The sequence below is a fragment of the Podarcis pityusensis genome (genome assembly GCF_964106645.2).
Source record: "Podarcis pityusensis genome assembly, chromosome: 1".
In the NCBI taxonomy this organism is placed as follows: Eukaryota; Metazoa; Chordata; class Lepidosauria; order Squamata; family Lacertidae; genus Podarcis; species Podarcis pityusensis.
Window position 1 is genome coordinate 79,079,115 of NC_138028.1, and position 21,706 is coordinate 79,100,820.

The 21,706-nt window shown below is 41.2% G+C and overlaps 1 protein-coding gene and 2 long non-coding RNA genes across 3 annotated transcripts in view; 1 reads left to right on the forward strand and 2 right to left on the reverse strand.

The window, feature by feature from the left end:
* The window catches only part of LRP5 (LDL receptor related protein 5), a gene marked incomplete at its 5' end in the record, with an annotated part of 68,795 nt that extends 64,151 nt beyond the window's left edge, over positions 1–4,644 (forward strand). The window contains 2 exons of the mRNA XM_081002765.1: positions 1,887–1,984; positions 3,462–4,644. Coding sequence (XP_080858891.1) covers positions 1,887–1,984; positions 3,462–3,723 — 360 coding nt within the window. The 3' untranslated portion in view covers positions 3,724–4,644. The remainder of the gene's footprint in view (positions 1–1,886; positions 1,985–3,461) is intronic.
* On the reverse strand, positions 6–20,632 carry LOC308475721. The gene is made up of 3 exons (XR_013985373.1): positions 20,415–20,632; positions 19,781–19,891; positions 6–246 (listed from the first exon to the last, which is right to left on the reverse strand). It is a non-coding gene; the product is annotated as an uncharacterized lncRNA (long non-coding RNA).
* Positions 4,659–10,676, reverse strand: LOC308475717. The gene is made up of 2 exons (XR_013985372.1): positions 5,112–10,676; positions 4,659–5,067 (listed from the first exon to the last, which is right to left on the reverse strand). It is a non-coding gene; the product is annotated as an uncharacterized lncRNA (long non-coding RNA).
* Positions 20,633–21,706: the final 1,074 nt, after the last annotated feature.

Sequence of the window (21,706 nt, forward strand, 5' to 3'; positions counted from 1 at the left end):
AAATGCTATGTTTCCCGTTTTGTGCCCCTATCTCCACATTTATGACTCAGAAATAAGCCTCTGCTGTTAGGAATGAGCTGGTTTTGTTTTTATTTTAAAAAAACCATTCCAAGTTGCTGGCTATGAGTTGCAGGCCAGCCTAATGCCCTCTGAAGGTGTCTGGCATTCTCTTCTTCAGTTCACTGAGCAATAATGAGGCTTTTCTCTTCAGGAAAAATCCCAGAGAAGTCAGGATGATCACTGAGCCTGGTAATGAGTAAACAGAGTGTTAGATTTTATAGCACACATTTTTTTGTTCAGATAATGACCTTTGAGAACATTCCTCTGAGTGTCTGCGGTTTTGTATCTCCCCCACCCCCTACCTAAGTGTAATCATTCTGTTCCTTGTGAACTTTCTGAGGTTGCAGACCTAGTAAGGCAGTTATAGCAGCACAGTGTCATCCCACAGGCGTGTGCCAAAGTAAGAACACAGAGAGAGATTGGGAGAGAGAGAGAGAGAGAGAGAGACTGGTCAGAGATGATGGGGAGTCTCAGAAGTCAAACGTTTCTCCTGCTGTTTATTTGCATTGATTTTTGTCTTGGATCTCTGTGAACTGACCCAAATCCTCTGAATCCTCTTCTCATAAATGAAAAAACAGCCATTGTTATAGAGAAGGCAAGAGGATGGGAGAAACAACTGTGATGAATCCAAGAGAGAGCAGACTTGACTGGTTGGTCCAGCACAGTCAATTGATTCTGTTGTATGCTTCAGAAGCCGTCCTAAGGGGACTGCCCTGCCCCACAAATCCTCAGTCAGCTGTGCCCTTGTCCCAGCTATGCATGGCAACTCAGGGTCAAACTGGACGTTACAAGCTGCTTCTTCATTCTGCTGCTGGCTCTTGTGACCTTGAGCAAGTCAATCCAAGTTGCTCTTGTCAAAGCTAGGATGGACTGAGTGACGTTATGACATTTTCCTGCAGGGCAGAAGCAATGAATGGCAAGTGGCCAAACTCTTCTTTCTGCCCTTTATATATGGGGAAAGCAATGACTGAAGGCTACCTTTTTAATATCATCCAAAGGAAGAGCAGCAGAAACCCTTACAATTTTTAGAAGTTACAAATTTTAAAGAAACTTTTTTTAAAAGCCGTTTTAGGATGCAAATGCCTTTAGATTTATAAGAGAGAAATTTGAGAAAGCAAATGAAGTCTGTGTGTACGACTCTGGCAAACAAATGATCTAAAGAACAGAAGAAAATACCATTTTAAAAACAGAAAAGGTATGACCATACTAATCCCTTGAAGAAATTCCAGCCACAATTTGCATTTTAAAAAGCTATATGGCTAAGACCAGTTGGAAATGAAAAGGGTAGAGGGATGCTTAAATAGACCAGGTACTGTTAAAATTTGTAAAAAGATGTATTGATCAATCAGAATTTCCAGCAACCTATGAAGAAGTCCAAAACATAACCAAAACAATGAAAAATAGCAGTTCATAAGGAATGGACAGTTTCAAAACCACTTGCTGTGCATACAGAAGGTTCAACGTTAAATGCATTGTTTTTCCAGTTAACAAAATGTTTCTTTGAGGCCCAGGGAATTGCTGCCAGGGAAGGTAAACAGTTTACTAGTCAACCTATTAGCAACAAAGTTAGTGGTTTCTGGGACAATACATGTTGTAAGTTTACAGTCAGAAACAATTGATGCATGTTAATAACATGGTTCTGTTATTCTAATAAGAAGTAAGGATTTAGAGCAGACTCATACAACCTTTGTACTCCCATTATCAAGGCTACGCGAGGCAACTTTGTAAAAAACAGTTTTTGTGAACCTTTGTACACAAGAGCCAGGGTGATTTCTGTTGGTAGCATGACTTGGACAAAGAAAAAGACTTATTTTATCCTTCCACAGATTCTGAATCCACCGCCTTCACCAGCCACTGATCGCTCCCTCTATAACACAGAAATGTTCTATTCTTCAAACATTCCTTCAACAGCAAGATCTTACAGGTAAGCTCTCTTTTGAATTCTTCATAGCAAGGTGATGTCAGTGAACCAGAATGAACTTCCTCAAAGTTCAGTCTTCAAAAGCTTGAAAGGCTCTTCCCTCATTCAGTTTCCAATCTACTCTTAGGTTTAACATGAATCACCTTTTGTTATAGTATTGAATTTATTTCTCTCTCTCTAATGTGTATGCTTTAGCTGTCTCCTTATTACATTTTAATTGTCAGGATCCCAGAATTGGGATCTAAGCCTGTTTACAGGTATACCAAGAATGAAGTGTTTTAGCCTTGGCCTGGCTATGCCCACAACTCTGCCCTTAGGAGTAACATCCTTTCCATCAGGCATCCCAACTTGAATAAAATATTGTGGGGGCCCAGGTAAGCCCCGCCCCACATAATCGATCACATGGTGCACTGCACACACACCATTAGAATGGGAATGCCCATCAACTTTGTGGGGGCCGAAGCTCCCACAGCCCCTAGGAGTTGGCTCCAATGCTTTCCGTGACCTACACTAGGGCTTCTCAAACTTTTCTTCACCAAGTGTTTCCCCAGCCACTCTGGGCGGCTCCCAATTAAGTGTCAAAAACAATACAGCATTAAATATTAAAAACGTCCCTAAACAGGGCTGCCTTCAGATGTCTTTTAAAAATAGGATAGCTGCTTATTTCCTTGTCATCTGATGGGAAGGCGTTCCACAGGGCGGGCGCCACTACTGAGAAGGCCCTCTGCCTGGTTCCCTGTAGCTTAGCTTCTTGCAATGAGGGAACCACCATTGGTGTCCCTTGGCGCTGGATCTCAGTGTCCGGGCTGAACGATGGGGGTGGAGATTCTCCTTCAGGTATACAGGACCGAGGCAAACTAAAGGGCTGGCTGAGCAATATGTGCAAACTGGCACGCACAGTCTGTTTCCCTCCAAACAGATCATAGAATCATAGAATCATAGAATTGGAAGAGACCACAAGGGCCATCGAGTCCAACCCCCTGCCAAGCAGGAAACACCATCAGAGCACTCCTGACATATGGTTGTCAAGCCTCTGCTTAAAGACCTCCAAAGAAGGAGACTCCACCACACTCCTTGGCAGCAAATTCCACTGTCGAACAGCTCTTACTGTCAGGAAGTTCTTCCTAACGTTTAGGTGGAATCTTCTTTCCTGTAGTTTGGATCCATTGCTCCGTGTCATGAGCAGAAGGTTTGAACAGGCAAGGTTTATACTTGGCTTAGCACCTGTGGTTTGAGAGAAAGAGGAAGCCTCTGGTTTGTTTCTCTCGCGGCATGGCAAAGTTAAGAGCGGTGGTGGGACGAAGCAGGCAAACAAGAGTTTATTTCTAACTATGGCAATGTGACATGCAAATAAAACCCGCTATCACAGCTGCCTCCTTCAGCTGACCATATTGATGCAGATAAAGAGGAAGAATAACTCATTTTCCTGCTATGGAGCATATTTTTTTATGATGCAGCTAACTTTAATTTTCTCTTTCAGGCCCTATCTTATACGGGGGATAGCTCCACCAACTACTCCGTGCAGCACTGATGTCTGTGACAGTGACTACACCACAAGCCGGTGGAAAGCCAATAAATACTACATAGACCTAAATTCAGACTCAGACCCTTACCCCCCTCCTCCTACCCCTCGCAGCCAGTACATGTCAGCAGAAGAGAGCTGCCCGCCGTCTCCCGCCACAGAGCGAAGTTACTTCCACCTCTACCCGCCTCCCCCGTCCCCTTGTACAGACTCTTCATGATTTCAGCAGAAGGAACTTATCTTTTTCCTGTAAATATATTTTAAATATGAACACAGATTTTTAAATATATATTTTATGATCTAAAAAATGGGGCGGGAACTTTAAAAATGTGAATAAAAACGGGTGGGGCCAGGGCTGTGAAAATTGTACAGCGGAATAATATTTATAAGTTGTGTTTTTGTTGTTTTTTTTAACTTAATATCCATTCTTTTTGTGCCATATTTTGCCTTTGCATTGAAGTCACAAAATTAAATCGACCTCCAAAGGAGGTGGGAAATGGGGCGTAGATACCTGGAGCTTTTGAAATTGCTGTTTTGATTCAGTAAAGGGGAATGTACAAGCGGCGGCGGGGGGGGTGTGTGCGCGTCAAGTAACAAAAAAGAGGGAGTAAAGATACTGTGTGAATGAATGGCAAAGTTGTTTGAAATACACATCCGGGATATTTTTTACCTGCAGGTGATATTTTTATTTTTTATTTACTTGATCGTAGGTAATTAACCACAAAAAACGTACTTTTCTTTGGGGATGTTGCATTCCAAAAGAAAACGAGAAAAAGAAAAAAGGTTTGCCCCACTGTTTTTATTCCATCATTTGCTTTCCAGAGAAAGTTGTCCAGGGTCAAGGTGGAATTCTGAAACTCGCTCTCACTTTATACATTGCAAACCACTTTTCGCTGGGATGAAATAATCATGCAGCCAGCCCACTGGACACCTTTGTGCTGCACACAGTCCTGTCAGGGTTCTGAGAACCTGAGTGTCCTACGATAGAAATGGAAATGGAAAATGCAAAAAGTGATACCACTATTTGTTATCATGCTCATCTAAAAGGTCACAATGGGCCAGCTTCTGTGAGATTTCTCTTCTACCCCCACCCCCACCCTGGTCCACTTTTTTGTTGTCCCATTGAGTTTTCGCACAAAAATTCCAAGCTTTTATAAAAAGAAATTTGTTTCCAAAATTATGACACACATACTTAGTTGATTAAAAAAAAAGTCTCCAGTTCATTGAGCAACAGAATTATGTAACTGTGTACGGATTAATGGATATCAGATACATTTTCTTCTGTCATATGCTGGAAGGGGTGCCTTTTCTGGAATGATGCCTGTCTTAAAAATCAGGATGCATCATCTATAAGCAGCATGCACACTTTCCCCAGAAATATTGTTTTAGTTCACCTGCAGACTTGCGCAGATTTAGTTGATTAATCCGTTGAAACTCGTGTGTTTCATCTAGCTCCATTTGCATGAAGAGGTGCATCTCTGTAAAACATTTTTGCTTCAATGGGCTTCTTCTCATCACTTTGCATCCACAGATCTGTCCTTTATTTGAAACTGAATAAGCAAGCCTTTATTTGAAGCATGTCCTTTATTTGAAACTGAATAAGCAAGCCTCCTCTTGACATTTGGCTCTCCCACACCTGCTGGATCAGGGCACATTTCAAATCTGTGCTTAGGAAGAGAGCAACACGTCTTGTGCTATCTGCCTCTAAGATTGCCTTTTTCGGTGTTCAGACTTGACTGCCTTGTACAGAATGTTTGGAAACTTAAGTATTGTGAGGGCTACGATATGAACAAGTAATGATAAGGAAAGGAAAGAAAGAACTAAAATCACAATATGTTTTCACAGCTGCAGAACAGCAGGTGCAGCAGACTTTTGAACAGCCTTAATGGCACTGACAAGGATGAAAAATGTTCCTTTTTGAACTCATAGCTGATTTTTTTGCATTTTTTTTTTTTTTACTGAGCATGATGTGAAACTCCTCCAAACCCTCGCCAATATTTCCTATCTTACTGAGCGGGTGGAGTTTGACGTTCTGATGTTTATCTTACCATTCCTTTCCTTAAATCTGTGCTTCCTAAGCATTTGAACCAATGCTTAGATTCGGCGGGACGGGGTGGGGTATGTCCCTCAAGAAATTATCCTTTCCTTCTCTTGCAAAGTTTCAGCGTGGTGGATGAAGAACTATAATTATTTGCAAATGCTAACGCCACAAATACTGCAAATGTCTGTGGATACCACAAAATCAATATCCTGCTCCTATAAACTGTAGGGTGCCATAGACATGAGAGTTCTCCTAGCAGTTCCAGCACAGGCTCTGCTTGCGGTAATGCATGTAGTTGGCTCTGGTCAAAGTCATTCATAATAGCATCTTAACTTGTTAAGTATTCTCAACAAATCCCTGATTAATGATGTAAACTGAGAAGCAGGAAAGAAAGGCCATATCCAATTGTCTCATATCCATCTAAATTATAAGCAAAGCATGCATGTATATTTTACAGTTGAGAGATTTCCATCCCGTTGTTTGACTTCAGCATAACTGTGTTTAAACTTTCATGTGGCATTTGTAAAGAGGTTGCTATTTTAACTCTTAACATTGCAGGCCTAATTTATGGCTGTCTTGCTAGTGACAATGAACGTTAAAAGACAGATATTTCAATAAACTGCTGATTTCAAAAGAAGGAAAATAAATCCACAAATTATTGGGGATGTTCCCCTACATTTTCAGAAACACATTATTGTGCAGTGAGCAGAACAGGGAACCATAAGCAGATGGGAAATAGCTACTGTTGCTCTTAGTGTAGGCCAGTCCTATAGTAGTTTCTGCACATGCGTGAGATTTTGTAAACTGTTGCTTCATTTTCTTCCAAGGGTGAGATGTAAAATTCATTTGCATCCATCCCATGGTCTTCACAGAACCAGAGAAAATACTATGTTTGGTTTTCTTTACCAAAGCTGCGTCGCTTGAGTTATAGCCCATTGATTTCAACAAGCCTGTTTAATAATTTGCAGGATCGTGGTTACTAAATTTTGGTATGAAATGCTGCAACATTTTCAAAGAAGCAAATTGCAGAGAAGTGCATGCCACACTTTCATCACTTGGGGTCACCTTTCCGTCTAGTATATCCATGGAAACATGATTCCCCTCCCCTCTTTCACAAACTCCCCACTAATGGAGAGTTAGAATTTGTGATGAGTGCAGAAGTCTTTCATTTTGTATGTTCTGAGCCTCATATTGGTCAGTTTCATTGGATAACCCCGGGCTCTTGTATTCTGAGAAGAAATGTCTTTGCTTTATAGTTTGCCTGTAATTGACATACTTTGAGCCAGCAGAGCCATCAAGTGCATTTCCAGTAAATGAACAGCATGAAAGCGTTTGTTGCGCAGCCCTGAATTTTAATTTTTAAATATATACTCGTCAGTACTGTGGGCTAGGCTAGAATTCATTTCCTTATTTGACATAGATCTCAGGGCAACACACTGCGGCATAGAGGAATATGTGACACACAAAGTCAAACAATCAATTTTGGACAAACGTTCAATTTATTTATTTTTAAAAAGTGAATTTGAAACTAAGTACTGAAACATCTAATTGCAGAAATGGCAAGATAATTGGCTTGCATAAATGATGCTTTGAACTCAAGCACAGATTTTTTTGTGTGGGAGGGGATGACTTCGCCTTGTGCTATCAAACAAGATGATCCATGTTGATTGATTTCACTGTAAGTTTTCAGCTTTGCACATTAAAACCCAAGAAGCAGCACATTCTTTTCAGACAAAGTTGGTACAACCATGTCCAGACATCTTATAATACTTCCCTGCAACGGGGTCACTGGCTGTGTGTGGCATTCTTTCACCCAAGAACACTTGTCCAAAACTTTTAATTTCTTTTGAGGTGGTAGGTGGAAGCTCAGTGGCAAGCCTTTTTTTCCACAAAGTAGTTTCTGATTCTTAAAAGCTCTCAGATCTGTTGCCTACCGATAGATGCACTAACCACATGTCCTGATCCAGCCTGGAAGTCAATTTAGTCTTGACAAGCAGCCTGGCATACACACGTGCCTTTTTTTTTTAGAGGAAAAAGTAGACCTAAAAGCTTGCTTAGTTTACCCTTGCACCTGAAAAGAAACTATTGAAAAATAAAGCATAATTTTCTGCAAGTAAGTCCGACTGAGTTCATTGGGGCTTACTCACAAGGAAGTGGATTGCAGCCTAAGGCCAGGAGCCATTTCCCCAGAGAGATCCCCTGTGGTTAACTTTTTCAATGTGTGCCTGCATGTGTGCTTGTGTGCTGTGGAAAGAAGGGTGTAAGGTCGAGCTTACTTGTAAAATATTATCTGTGGAAAATACTTTGTAAATAATGTAATTTGAAGTATTTTGCAATTAGAAACAGAACAGTTGTGGATTTAAATAAATAAATAAAACCTATTGGCCTGGAACAAAATGAAGCAAAAATAAAAATAAAAAATGGGGCTAGCCAATTGCAACCTAGAGATCCACCCCCCTTGAATCTGTTTGCTTTGTTAGGTGCCGCGAGGCAGCCACAAGAACTTCTACCTCTTCTGTTTCCTGCCTCTTTCTGCCGTGCAATACACCTGGTACTGTGCCCATTTCAGTAGGCGCACCAGGGAGATGACAGAACCATGGGGAGAAAGGGAGCAGGAGAAGCAGCTGCTGCCTCATTGCACACTGCAGTGAGAATCTTAGAGGTGAAATGGGGGCATTTCTGGGTTGCAAATGGGTGACTCCAAGGAAGACATCTTTGAAGATGGGGGTAGTGCTTTGCTGTTCCACATGAAATTCAGAGGGCATTTTACACAGAAATGAAACCCAGGCTGCTTTCTGTATTGTATCTAAATATTTCTTGCAATTGCTGCTAATGTAAATGGACATGAATATATACAAATATTGCCAAGAATGGTTATAATAGACTCACGCCAATCTTTTTTATATTTATATTGTAAAATGTACTCAGCAAACAGCCTAAATATTTTAGCTTTATACTTGTATCCTTTTTGTAGACACAATTTGTCATACACAGGAAAAAAGTGCCTTTGGTATTTTTTAGCAGCCTAGCATATTGACTTGGGCAGATTATAACAAAGCCTTAAACAGCAAGTTGCCTCTTACTCATTGTGTTCCACTGGTTAATTTTTCAGCATGCATCATGCTGCAAAAATGTGTTAATGCTCAAGTCATTCCAAACAAAGGCATCCGTATGATGGTGGAATTAAGTTTATTTGGACATCATTAATGCAACATCACTAAATGTTGACTTTAGAAAGTTGGTGTGATTTGTGGCAAACACTTCAAAGTATCCTGTGGGGGAGTTTTGCTCTATTTCAAGGGAACTTCCACTAACCAACATGTATCCCCATTTCCTGGGAGTCCTAGTGTTCATATTTTTACCGGTTATGCTCTCAGTATAAAATTGTATGTGACTTTTTGTTTTTTGTATGCGATTGCTGCAAAGTACCAGTTATGAAGTTAGATTAACATGTTCCTCACAAGGTCTGGCATTCATGTTACTACTAATTTTTTTAATAACACTAGGTTAAAGTTCTTTGCATCGCCAGCAGATGAGTTATTAAAATCACTGTTTATAGAATGTGGCATTCTATAAAGACGACTGGTTGAAAATACCCTTTTAACTGCACATACACACCCACACTTTGGTATGCAAGCAACAAAACAGAGCAAAGTCCAGTTGGGCTGGACTGTGTCATAAAATTGAACATACAGTACGCAACCTTGACACTGCAACTTATCATTGTTCCATATCACCAATGCTAAAGTGTTGTTTCAAGTTTCTGGCTTCATATATAAATAAACATCTGTAAAGTTAATTCTCTACATTTTGTATTATAGATTTTGTTGGCATTGTTTTGTAATTCAAACTCTGGGGAGGATTGTTTGACACCTCCCTGCATAAATGATTTTTCATGTAATACTGTTGAGAGTGGGTTTTTCTTCCCTCCTGGTGTTAAACTTTCAAAAGAAATTGGTGCGTGTTACATCGTATTTTATTTGCTGCATCTTTCCCAGTGCATATTGGTTTTATTCTTTCTGAAGTTTATAGGCTGAATCCCCACCCTTTCATAATGCATTAATGTTGGTGAACACATTTTGCATGAACAGTTTTAAAGTTGTGTTGAAGTTTGCGGTGGTGTTGTCAACCTTCCCTCCTTTTTTTTTGTAATCACTGAAAACGCTTTTCCAGGAAATTTCATAGATTTAAGTTTACGGGGCAGCAATATATAATTAAGTGTTGATTCATTCTTGCTAATTTATGACTACAGCAACAAGCTGCTGCCTTACATTAGGGCTCACAATTAGTTTGTATCATTTCAAAGCACCACGTTTCTCCAAAAGAGTTCGTTTGCACGGCATTCATATTGAAGCCGCCTTATTTCTGCTCTTTCCAACTGGATAGCAGTTCAGCTGTTGGAAATGGCAATTCCAGATGAGACACTTTGTGCAAACATATGAGCATGGATTGTACACATATTTGTGCATTTGATTGGACACACACAAAGTGAATGTGTTGAACAATTGAAAACAGAAAATGGACACATCTGGGATGGGGCTCAAGGCGAACCTTGCCAGCTGGCGGGTTCTCCCTGTCCAGATAATCATACAGGCAGATTTGTGAAACTGAGCAGAACAACCCAGAGATAAATAACAGCACGCCCATAAATCCTCTCTTTCTCTTCTTTGTTTCACAAAAAGGCATGGCAAAGTCCTTGTACTCTGGTTTGCAGCACTTGACAGCTTACACTGAGCTGCCCTTGTGCTCACTGTGGGAGTCCCAGAGGAAGAGTTGAGGATGTGGTTACTTGGCATATAATAAAACCACAAGATGGCATAGTTCTCCCTGACGAAACGTTTTTTCTCAGCAGTGGGTAGGGCATTGCTATCCCAATATGCAACTTCTGTTTTATGCAGTTTCCCCCGTTCTGTGGCTGGCTTTTCACACACTCCCCAAGCTTTTCTAACCCTTTCAGTACCCCTTTGCATCTCATATGCTGAAGTACATCTGCAGCCCTGGGTATCTTAAGGGTGGCTTAGCCTTTGGTCTTCCAAGTTGGGGAGCAGACAGCAGAGCAGCCGAGCTGACTCTCGTAACCAGACCCATGGGCCTTCCTGGTCACATCGTAAATCCCACAAAGCACTGCTACTTCTGGCACTTGCATCTTCTGTGCTCTAAAGCATCTTGAGCTTGGCTCCTTAGGCACAGCAGGATGCTGGTTGAATCAGAAGGTTCTTAAAAAGGCAAAAGGTTCTTTTAAAATGTATAGTTAAATATATATTTTTGACCTGACTTTTTGACCCTTATCTGGGCTATCGGGCTCAGTGTGCACTTTCGGAGCCAGTCCAGATTCAAGACCAGTTACTATGCAACACTTCATTCTACTGACAAGAATTGCTGCATTTGATTGGACCCACAAGCTTTTTAGAAAAAGGAGAAAAAAGAATCTGAACGCCATCTTATCCAAAAATTCCGGTCCTTAAAAGATTCTCATTCTCAAAGGAATCTAAACATTGTTTTCGTACCCTGGCTAGCTGTTGGCTAGATAAGTTTTGTTTGCAGGTTGTACAGTCTTTTCCATTTTATTGCATCTGGAAATAATTTTGCTCATGTGGACTGTTTGCTTTGCTTGCCTTTATTAGGAAACTTGCCATGGTCTGATCTGACCATTTCTTGCAAACAGCCAAGCACTTCGCTCTGGAATTGCCAGTTTTGCTCTGGTCCAGGCATCCATTTTGGGCTTTCTTACTCTTTGTAGCAGAAACAGTTGAAACAGAGTCTGGCTCACTGTAGCTATCATGCAAAAACATTGGGTTGTTCTCACCATAGATAAGACGCCACATTTAAAATCATAGAATTGTAGAGTTAGAAGGGACCCAAAGGGTTATGCAGCCTGTTTCATTGCATGCAACTTCACAGTATACCTTGAGGGGATCACCTCAAACATTCAGGAACCCACTAGAGTCCATAAGTCTCTGGGGGTGGAGTCGACCATCCTAATGGGTCCCCCATCCCTATAGGAGAAAGTGCTTTTAGCCCAAACTTATGACCATGACAACTGGCTCGTAGAAACCCCCTCTTTTTTCCAGACCGTCAACCTGGTCACCAGAGACAAAAACCAAATCAGTTAGATGACCTGCACTATGGACTGGGCTGGTGACTACTTGAGACAGCTTCATGTTAAATCATGAACAATCCTTGTTCATAGCTCAGCATCCTGCAAACAGAATACCCCATTCCGCTCAGCAAATATAAGCACAAATACATGTGATCAATTTAATACACACACACCCCCTAAAAAAAATTTGCTGCTGGTTGGAACACCTAGAAACCTTGCAAGAAATTGGGGGAAAGCAGCTAAAAAGTTGACTCAGGCAGGAAAGAATGTCTTCAGCTCAGTAAGGTTGACTGCCATAGTAATTCCCTCTTTGGAAGCCTGGCAAGCACCCACCACCTCAAGAGGTTTAGGATTCAAGTTTACATTTTGGTGAGATTTGCTGTCCCAGACTTGTGTGTTTTTCTAATTAGCGAAGTGACTGGAGCTGTCCTCCTTCCTTATAAAGCAAAGGAGAGGAGGCTAGAGGAGGGTTGGACACTCTCCTGCTTCCTGAATGTGGGGTGTCACTCTCTTCCGATGAACTGAGAATGCATAAATAACTAGGGGATTGTGTACATGGTTCTGGACTTGCAGTTCTAGAGAGCAGTTCTCCTATACATTCACCAGCGCAAGCCATCACTTTCTGCATCTGTCTAATCAGCATGTGTAACAAATCAATATGGGTGAATATCAAGAGGCTGGTTAGTCTGCATGGTTAGGTAAGGTAAAGGACCCCTGGATGGTTAAGTCCAGTCAAAAGCGACTGGACTGGGTGCAGTGCTCGTCTCACTTTCAGGCTGAGGGAGCTGGCGTTTGTCCGCAAACAGCTTTCCGGGTCATGTGGCCAGCGTGACTAAACCGCTACTGGCACAACAAAATACTGTGACAGAAGCCAGAACACATGGAAGCTCATCTCGAAGAGGTATTTCCCCTGTAAACTTCCTTTTTAGGAGCATTCAGGAAAGGAAAGTGGTTGCAGACCAATAACTTTCTCTTTCCACCCTCCACCCCTAGTTCTGCCCAATCTTCTTTAATGCTGGCATCATAATAAGGAGGGCTGAACTGATGCAATTGCAGACCCCTTCTCCCTCTGGTTCTTATTTCCTCCAAGCATCCACAGGCCATACGTACAGGGAAGATTTCTGAGGTGCTGCGGCACACAACAGGTAGCAAATCACAACTCTGGAAAAGGCAGGTATGTATTTCCTCTCTGCAGGCTCGAGAGAGAAATGAGCATTACAGCCTGCACCACTCCCACAAGGGTCTCCTGTCAGCCGTGGGGTCCAGTGTGAGGGTAGCAGCACAGACAAAAGCACTCAGTTTTAACTTGGTGGGGGATTAAATATGTTGAAACGCCAAACCAAAGCCATCAAACTTGAAGTCACCTGGGCATACTTATTGGCCTTCCCTTCATCCCTATGTCTGCTTTCTACCCTCATCTTTAATCTTTTATGGGTATTATTCCTTCCAAAGGACCAGATGGGTCCCTAAGCATGATCTCCATTTTTTTCCACCAAAGGTGAAAAAGCATTCCATTCTGTGAAACCCTTAGCAAGAGGAGTTTTTTTTCTTTTGCTGAGCACTGTGCTTTTCTGTCCCCACTATGGGTACCGTCAGTAGACATCAACCCAACAAATTTAAATTCTGCTTGCCCCTGGAGGACTAAGTAATGGAGGTGAATGTTTTCCCCAATGGTGGTTGCCGCTTATTGGGCCTGCTAGGGTGGAAGGTCAGCAATAAATGGAGCCAGAGTCAATGGCAGCTGGAGCCGACTAATTATAGTTTTGTCCCCATCCTGAGATTAAGGAGGAACAAAGTCTGATGCATTTGAAATCACTTGGCGGCCCTTACTGACTTACCTTAGCTCTTCCCAGTTGTACTAGTAGACCTCAAAACACCCATTTGCCTTTTTGGTCTGATTATATTCTAAGATATTAAACTGAAAACATAGGTTTTTGTTTTTTTTTAATAATAAAACCTTTATTGCATTAGCATACAGCCATAGCAAAATAAGACAAAAATACTAGAGACAAGCAACCAAACAAAATTCAAAGCGATATTACTGGCGTAATGACATTTAAATTACCCTAAGACAATAATGTAAAGATTTAGTTGCCAGCGCCAAGAATCTAAAGTGCGGATGTATATAAAACATAAAATGGCCCCAAAATAGGCTCGGCACATTGGGTTGAAAAAGTAATAAAAAGAATTAAAACAGGTCCAGGTCTAGGACTCACTACCCAGTCAGAGTAGCCCTGAGTTTCAGAGCCTGCACTATAAAGATTGCCACCCCATGTGAAATTTGGGGATTTGCGTCCACAAGAAGCGATTTCAAACAGTCTTCCTTAGATGTAATGGTGGACGGGATCAAGAGGAGGAGCTTAGGTCTTATTGGCTCATAAATAGGGCAGTAGAAAAAGAAATGTATGAAGTCCTCTACTTCATTCATTGTGCATGGACATAAACGCTGAGTAATAGGGGTCTTAGAGTAAATCCCCTGCAGGAAGGCCGTGGGTATAGAATGGAAACGGGCCATAGTAAACGCTCTTCTCAAATTGGGCTCCGTCAGGTCTATCAAGTAGTTGGCAAGTGATCTTACCACTTTCACTTTAGGGAGCCACATGGAGAGGCGAGCTGTAGTGGACTGTGCCCGGTCCATGGCCTCGTCTCTTGTAAGAATCCAGGCCCGGATTTTATGTTGGTCCCAAGATGACATAGTTTTATATCTGTTTGTTATTATTTTGTTTTTGGATATAATTTTTAGCTAGCTCTTTTTGTGATCTTTGTAAGTAGGTTTCTGAAACTATTTTTTGGAATTCAGACTGTATGTGAAATATGGTATGTGATGGTTTTTTTGTTGAAGTTAGTGGATAGGGATTCTTCCTTAATTAAGAAGAAGAAGAAGAACAAGAAGAAGAAGAACAAGAAGAAGAAGACTCTGAAAGCCAGGGCCACCACCATCTCTGGGCATAGCTGTCAAGTGTCCCTTATTTGAAGGGACAGTCCCTTATTCCAGCGCCATGTCCCGCTGCTGTCCCTTATTGATGGATGTCCCTTAAATGTCCCTTAAATGATGTCCCTCAAATTTCAAAGGAAGCAGCTCCTCTCCCTCCCTCCCTGCCGGCCAGGGAGGAGGGAGGCTCCAACTGTGTTGCTTGGCTGTGTTGCTCACCCAATAAGAAGTCTAAGAACGACTGGGGGGTGGAGCTTGCATGCCTTGTGTGTGGCTAGTTAATGCAAGCTGAGGGGTTTTTTGAATGCTAGACACCAGTCTTTTGTTATACTCAGTCTACTTATGAATTTGGTGCATGAGGAGCTCAGAGCTGCTCCCTCCAGCCACATGGCTTTGGCCAGCCTCTTTTGTTTCAGACAAGAATGGAGTCTGAAACTAACATTTTAGGAACTTTTTGCCATTTTTTAACCAAGCAGTTTTTTTACTGCAACTTTTTCTGACTTCTGTATGGGAAAAGCACATGAATCTGACCTTTGAAGAGTTCTGTAAGTAAACCATTTTTTAACTTGCCAAACATGAGATCTATCTTTGTGCTAGGGGCACTTTGGGATTCACTAGAAAGGGCACCATGTAAAGTTTATACAGCTTCTATTTCCAGATTTTGTTGCATTCTTTCCCGTGTTAAATCTCTGTTAGGGTTCTCTCACCAAAGAGCCCCAAACGTGAGTCTTGGCTTACAGGCTTTCCACCATGCAGTCAAGCTGATTGCATTGGCAGTTGCTTAGTGACCTTTTCTAACACCACTGAGCCCACCACTGTTCTTACCGTTGGGCCGATGTGGTTGCCTCCATCTTGGATTTTTCATTTAGAAACGCAAGACTAGCTTGCCCCTTGAACAGCAAACATCTGCACGCAATCTCCTGTTTATCCCACTCTTTGTTCCAGCTTCGCCCATGCCAGTCTCTGATGTCTTCATTTATGCAGTCTGTGCATGGGTTTTGTTTTTTAAGTGTGCCCAGCCCATTTTTATGGTTTTCTGCTCTCGACATTCTTCCAGGCCATCTGTGTGAGGCCCAGGCCAGCTGGGAAAGGACGATGATGCATCTGGGGCAGTGCAAAGAACACTCTGTGGCCACAAGCATGTTAAGTGCACGGCCCCTCGGGGAATTGCAGCTCTTTTAATTTCCGTTCCGGTCTGAGCTTGCGCATGTCTCCAGCATGCGCTGCTAACCAACTGCACGCTATGCCTGAAGAAAGGTGTTGCGACAGTCCTTAAGGAAGCCATGTGCAGCTTATGTGAGTCCCAAATGGCAGAGAGAAGAGGCGGCAAAACCCTAACCTTGATTTTTAAACCCTGAGCAATGACTTTTCACTGGGGGGGAGGGGGGACGTGCTAGAGTCCAGTAGATGGCAGCAGGCGAGAAAGAATAGATCTGAAAGGACAACATTGTGGGATAGCTTCTAAGGGCCAGTCTCTGCATTGTTTTTGCAATGTGTAGAAAGACTTGATCAGGTGGGGTTCTGAGGCCCTCTGGTGACAGACTGTCAGAACCGCAGGCATGCCCTAGAGACACAATTTTAATATTGCCATTTTAGTTTTCTCTTTAATGCAGATCGAAATAAAAAAGCCTTCTGGAAGTAACTCCAGCCTTTTCCTGGAGTCCATCAGGAAACCAATGAAACCGTCATACCAGAGTTATGAAGCAGATCTTCTGCAATCAAGAGAGCATCTGCGTATTTGTGTGTTAGAGCGCAGCGGGCAGGAAAGTGTTAAAGGATTGGGGGAGGGATGAGTTAGCCACCAGATGTCCGGAGCCAATATGTAGGTCACCTATTTCCCTCCTGTGGGATCTGAATTGCTGTTCTGCATCCATGCATAAGTAAAGTCGCCTAATATGGCAGTAGTGAATCTGCTCCATTTCAGGAAATGTCAATCTGATTTCTGAAAACAAAGAACTCAGCTGATGCCTTGAAAATTGGCACAGTTATTCTATTGCTAAGCATGCTTTTTTTAAAAAATGCATTTTTAAAAGAAATTGCTATGCAAGGTAGAGCTGACTATGTAATGTTAAACTGAAACACTATGAATAATGGTAAGAAATAAATATAAATTTCAAAAAGTGTACAAGCTTTCAATAGGTTGTTGTCTAAGAATAACTTACTATGCTGTACTTGAGATGTCCCCTCTCCTGTTCAGCCATTATTATCAAATCAATACTGTATCTACTGTATTGCAGAGAAAATTGTGTTTGCATTTTTTATTTAATAGAAATATGGATTCCCCCCCCCACTTTGTTCCTTGCAGATCCCTGCAATTTGGGTTTGAGAAAGTAGGAGCAAAATGTTTGGCCTTTGTGAAATATGGGAGTATAAACCAATAAGATTGCAAGAAGAGCAGTAGCTCCTACTAACATGAATATTAATAGGGAATGTGTGGTACTTATTTAACTTAGCAATCCTGTGATTGGAGCCTTAGGCAGATAAGTATGTGCCTTTTTCTGCACATCCCCCAATACAAAACTAGATTATGAAGAGTTGAAGAAGATGAAGAGTTGAAATAAAACGTACTGACAATCATCTGTGGGTGCTGTTGGTCCTTGTAGGAAATGGGTTTTCACTATCCTTTACTGCAGACAATGGGGTCAGATTTATGTGTTTGGAGATGATAGCTGTAAACTAACTTATCCAAAAGCTTATTTAACTCCCGAATCTCTCATATTTTATTTGAAAATGGAGATCTACTGCTGATACGATAGTGATGCTTTCTCCTTTGCAATAACTAGGTAGGATTTTATATGGCTGTGTGATATGTGAGTCAGTTACATAATAGCTGGCTGCTGCTTGGAGGAATGTTTTGTTTTTTTAACAATATAAGTGAGTTTATGGATTGGTTAAATAATAGAGCTGCAATCCTATGCAAACCTGAGAGACTTACTTCTGGTGAGACATGCATCAGATTGCACTGTTAGTTAAGTGATTAATTAGATTATTAATTAATAATATATTTTACTGGTACCTGGGATTAATCAGAAAGCAGGTTTTTAAAAAACGTATGTTCTTACAAATCCATGGGTGAAGCTGACAGGCGCTTTCTTAAATGAGGCATACCCCCCAAATCTAACATAATCTAACATAAGCATGCAGGTCTCCTTTGCAGTAAAGGTTCTGGTTGGTAATCAAACACCCTCCCCAAAGAATCTGATATGCTGCCTTCTTTCTAGACATTTCAGTGCAATTTGAAAGCTTTTTATTTCCCCCCCCCGACTTTCAGAAATGTTAACATTTGAATCCACTGTATTTTAGATATTTCATATAAATATTATAAATCACTTCAAGATGCTTCATGCGAAGCTATTCATAAATGAAATTATTATTATTAATATTTTTTGGATACTTTTAGTGGTTCCCCCCATCTGTGTTGCTTTATTCTGCTGCTGACATTATGATGCTGAATTTTTACAATGGAGTTTGTTTACTTTTAAAAATTGTCCTGTGGTTATTATCGTACAGTATTTTAATTTTTGCTTTATGCCTGGAGAACAGTTATTAGATGGCGTATAAATGTTGTCAATAAATGAATAAAATGTGGTGACACCTAAATAATCTAAAAGCAGAGTGCACTAATATTTTATTTGTGTGAAAATGTATAAAACTCATTCATTGTCATGTTGACTGACAGGCCCAGGCAAACAAACCTCACAGACTGATTAATTATATAAATAAAAACTTCAAATGATAAAAGCATGGCTTGGCTCCTGATCCTTTCAGGATTTGTGTGGTCAGTTTGAATTATCCTCAGGAGCACCCATATCACTAAAGGAAAATGAGTGGACCCCAGATATTTACCCTGTTGTGTGTCTACCTCCTGACCTTAGAAATAAGAGGTTTCTGGTGAATAGAAATTCGCCAACCCCTTAATCAGACACATTGGGAAATCAGACACAGATGTTAATACTGAAAACTACACAGTCAAACCACTCCTTAGCCCTTATGGATAATTATCTGCTAGTGCAGTAGAATGCAATTAATTAAGAACATTTTTCTTGAATGGGATCAAGTAATGGATTCATCAGAAATAACTGCATACCTCCAGAGACTATGTCTATGGATATTGATTTAGAAGTACTACTTGTGTTTAGTGGGGCTTACTCCCAAGTAATTATGTATGGCATTGAAACCCATTGAATGGCTAATAGTAACAGCAGCCTCTTATATACAGCAATTTATGTTTTCAGAATGAGGATGACAAACAAAACAATCTTAGCATTTTTAAAGCGTATTTGCCATCTTGAGCAGCCTGTTTTTATTATTGTTATTATTATCATTAAAACTACAAATAGATGTTTTTCACCAATAAGTTTTTCACCAAGTTTTTCATACACCCACCCACACCATAGCTGTCAACATTTCCCTTTTTTTAAGGGAAATTCCATTATTCCGAATAGGATTCCTCACAAGAAAAGGGAAAAGTTGACAGCTATGACACACACACATGCATAAAAATGATCCATGGGGAGGGCCACTGCTAAGCCTTCAGTGCCCAAGTAGTTTGATAAATGAACAGAATAGTATTGTCCCCACACTCATGGCTCTATCACTCCCCTGCCAATCTCTGGACTGGTAGAGTAGATATCAAGGTTTGGAAGGAGGGAGAGTGTTTTGGCTATATGTACATGGCGAGAGGTTGTGCATCGTTTCTGTCTGAGCCAACAATAGCTTTGCTTCCAGGCGGTTAATAGGATCAGTGATGGAAATGAGATTAGGAAACTGATTTTGAACATTTTGTTTCATCTAAAGGGATTATGTTGTATGAGTCTTGGGGGGAAATTAATCGCCTTGTTCCTCTTAGAAGCAAACCTATATTTGTATTTGGAATCTGCTTGCTGCTGCATCATCACCATGTGATTAATACTAATTTATCAGCTTCTTCATTTATAATGATTGTCCTGGGATGCTTTTCACAACTGCATTAAGGAACTGGTCAGGGCATCCTTCTCAGGTTTTATGCATCGTTTTAAGGTGTTGATTTTCATGGGACTGAAATCCCACTGGGCTGGACTGCAACATATCTTTTAACCCAGCCACAAATCCAGTTAAGATAGCAGGATCCGGTTTACAGAACAGTAAAGAGTAATGCTTAAAAAAAAAGATTTAGTAGACCTTATTTAAAGCTGTGATCTGCAAAGCATTCACATATTTCTCACCTTTCTGATGAACCTTTAGCAGCGAGAGGCTGAATATTATTAGAATTCAAAAATACTGTAGTGAACTGGAGAAAGATGCTACTTGGCATTACTGAAACATGTCTGAAGCACCTGTAATAAAAAGGCCCATTTAGTTATCCTTCTAAAGAAACATTGATGACAATACAGTGGTACCTTGGTTTAAGAACAGCTTAGTTTATGAACAACTTGGATTAAGAACGCTGCAAACCCGGAAGTAGGTGTTTTGGTTTGTGAACTTTGCCTTGGAAGCAGAACATGTTCCTCTTTCTGTGGAGTGTGTTCCATTTGTAAATTGAGTCTCAAGCTGCTATGGGAAAGAATGCTTTGGTTTAAGAACACTTTGGTTTAAGAACAGACTTCCGGAACGGATTAAGTTCATAAACCAAGGTACCACTGTACACATATTCCTGGGAAGCAATTATCCAAATAGGATATCTTGAGCTGCTTTTCCAGTTGTCTGTTTTGAACAGGAAAAAACGGCAACTGTCCGTTGTTGAGTTTTAGCATATGTGATCTCTTGTATAAATCCTTTCTGCATTTAGGTTTGCTTCTGTTATGCAAGTCACAGAGTAGACGCTGTAATTAAAACTGAAATAATTAATATCGGACTTACATAACAAGGGATGGAGGAAGAAAAGTGACCGGCACAGACTTGCCATGGTTACTGGCATAGCTGCCCAGATTGAAACCACACAGGAAGGAAAGGTGTGTGACAAATGTGTCCACTTTTGCCCAAGGGTTTGTCCAGCCTTGTGAGTTAGCTGTCACATGCTGGACACAATTGCAGGACACTTTGCTGCCATGCATTAGTTAGGAATGAGGCTGTTCCTCAAAACTGCAGGTTCCAGATACACTGGTTTCAAGTGTGTGTTTCCCTTATAAAACAAAATTTTAAATCTTTTTTTTAAATCTTGGCCTCTTTATGCATACTGTACTTTCATCCAGGAGGCACACATTTACAGGGCAACCTTATATATATGCCTGTTTAGAAGTAAGATGTACAGTATTGGTTTCGGTGGGACTTAACTGCCAAGTGCCATAGGGTTATCTGTAGCCTAAACTTAATATTTTGTTTGGTACTGCCTATTTTGTAGGCTAACTAACATATTTTACTGCTTTTTTAAAAGAGAGCATCGTGTGCATTAACAATCATGGGCAGCCGCACACGTTACGAGCTCCTCAAAATAAGGAGCACTAACTTTTGTGTTTTGCACCAGCACTTCGACCATCTTTCCTTCGCTCTTCCTACCCCTGCCCTGGAAATAGCAGATGTGAGAGGTTTTTGGGGGAGAGGGGTCGATTTTTGGACTTTAGTAGATTCATGTAAGGGTGAGCCTCCTCTGCTAAAAATTATGTACACAACCCCTGAAGGTGTAGAAGATGTGCCGCGAGACAATGTTAGCGAGAAAAAAACAATAGAAACTGAAGCTTTTTTCAAACGGATGCCACAATTACAATTAAGGATTTGTAAAGCATGTGCATTAACGGGGAAAACAACTAAGAAGAAAATTGGAGAATGCGGGCATCGATCCCGCTACCTCTCGCATGCTAAGCGAGCGCTCTACCATTTGAGCTAATTCCCCCTGCTTGTGAGCGGGCTACGCCTGATTTACAAGTAGTGCCTTTCGTAAGCCTCGTTTCGCGTCAGCTCCGCCCCCTCCAGTTAAAGAAGCCGCTGTTGTCAGGCAGTTTGACATCTTCAATTACACAAAGGGGGCGTGGTTTCTCACACCGCCCAATAGGAAAGCGTATTCGCTCCTAGTCATTTGTTTGCCCTCGTTCGTTCTCATTGGTCCGAGCTCTTGGCAAGCGATTGGCCGCCATTGGTTTATTTTTAAATGGGAGCGGAGGTTTTAGTTGGACAGCATGAACGCCTTTCAAAGTGACGTCAGTTGGTTGCTAAGG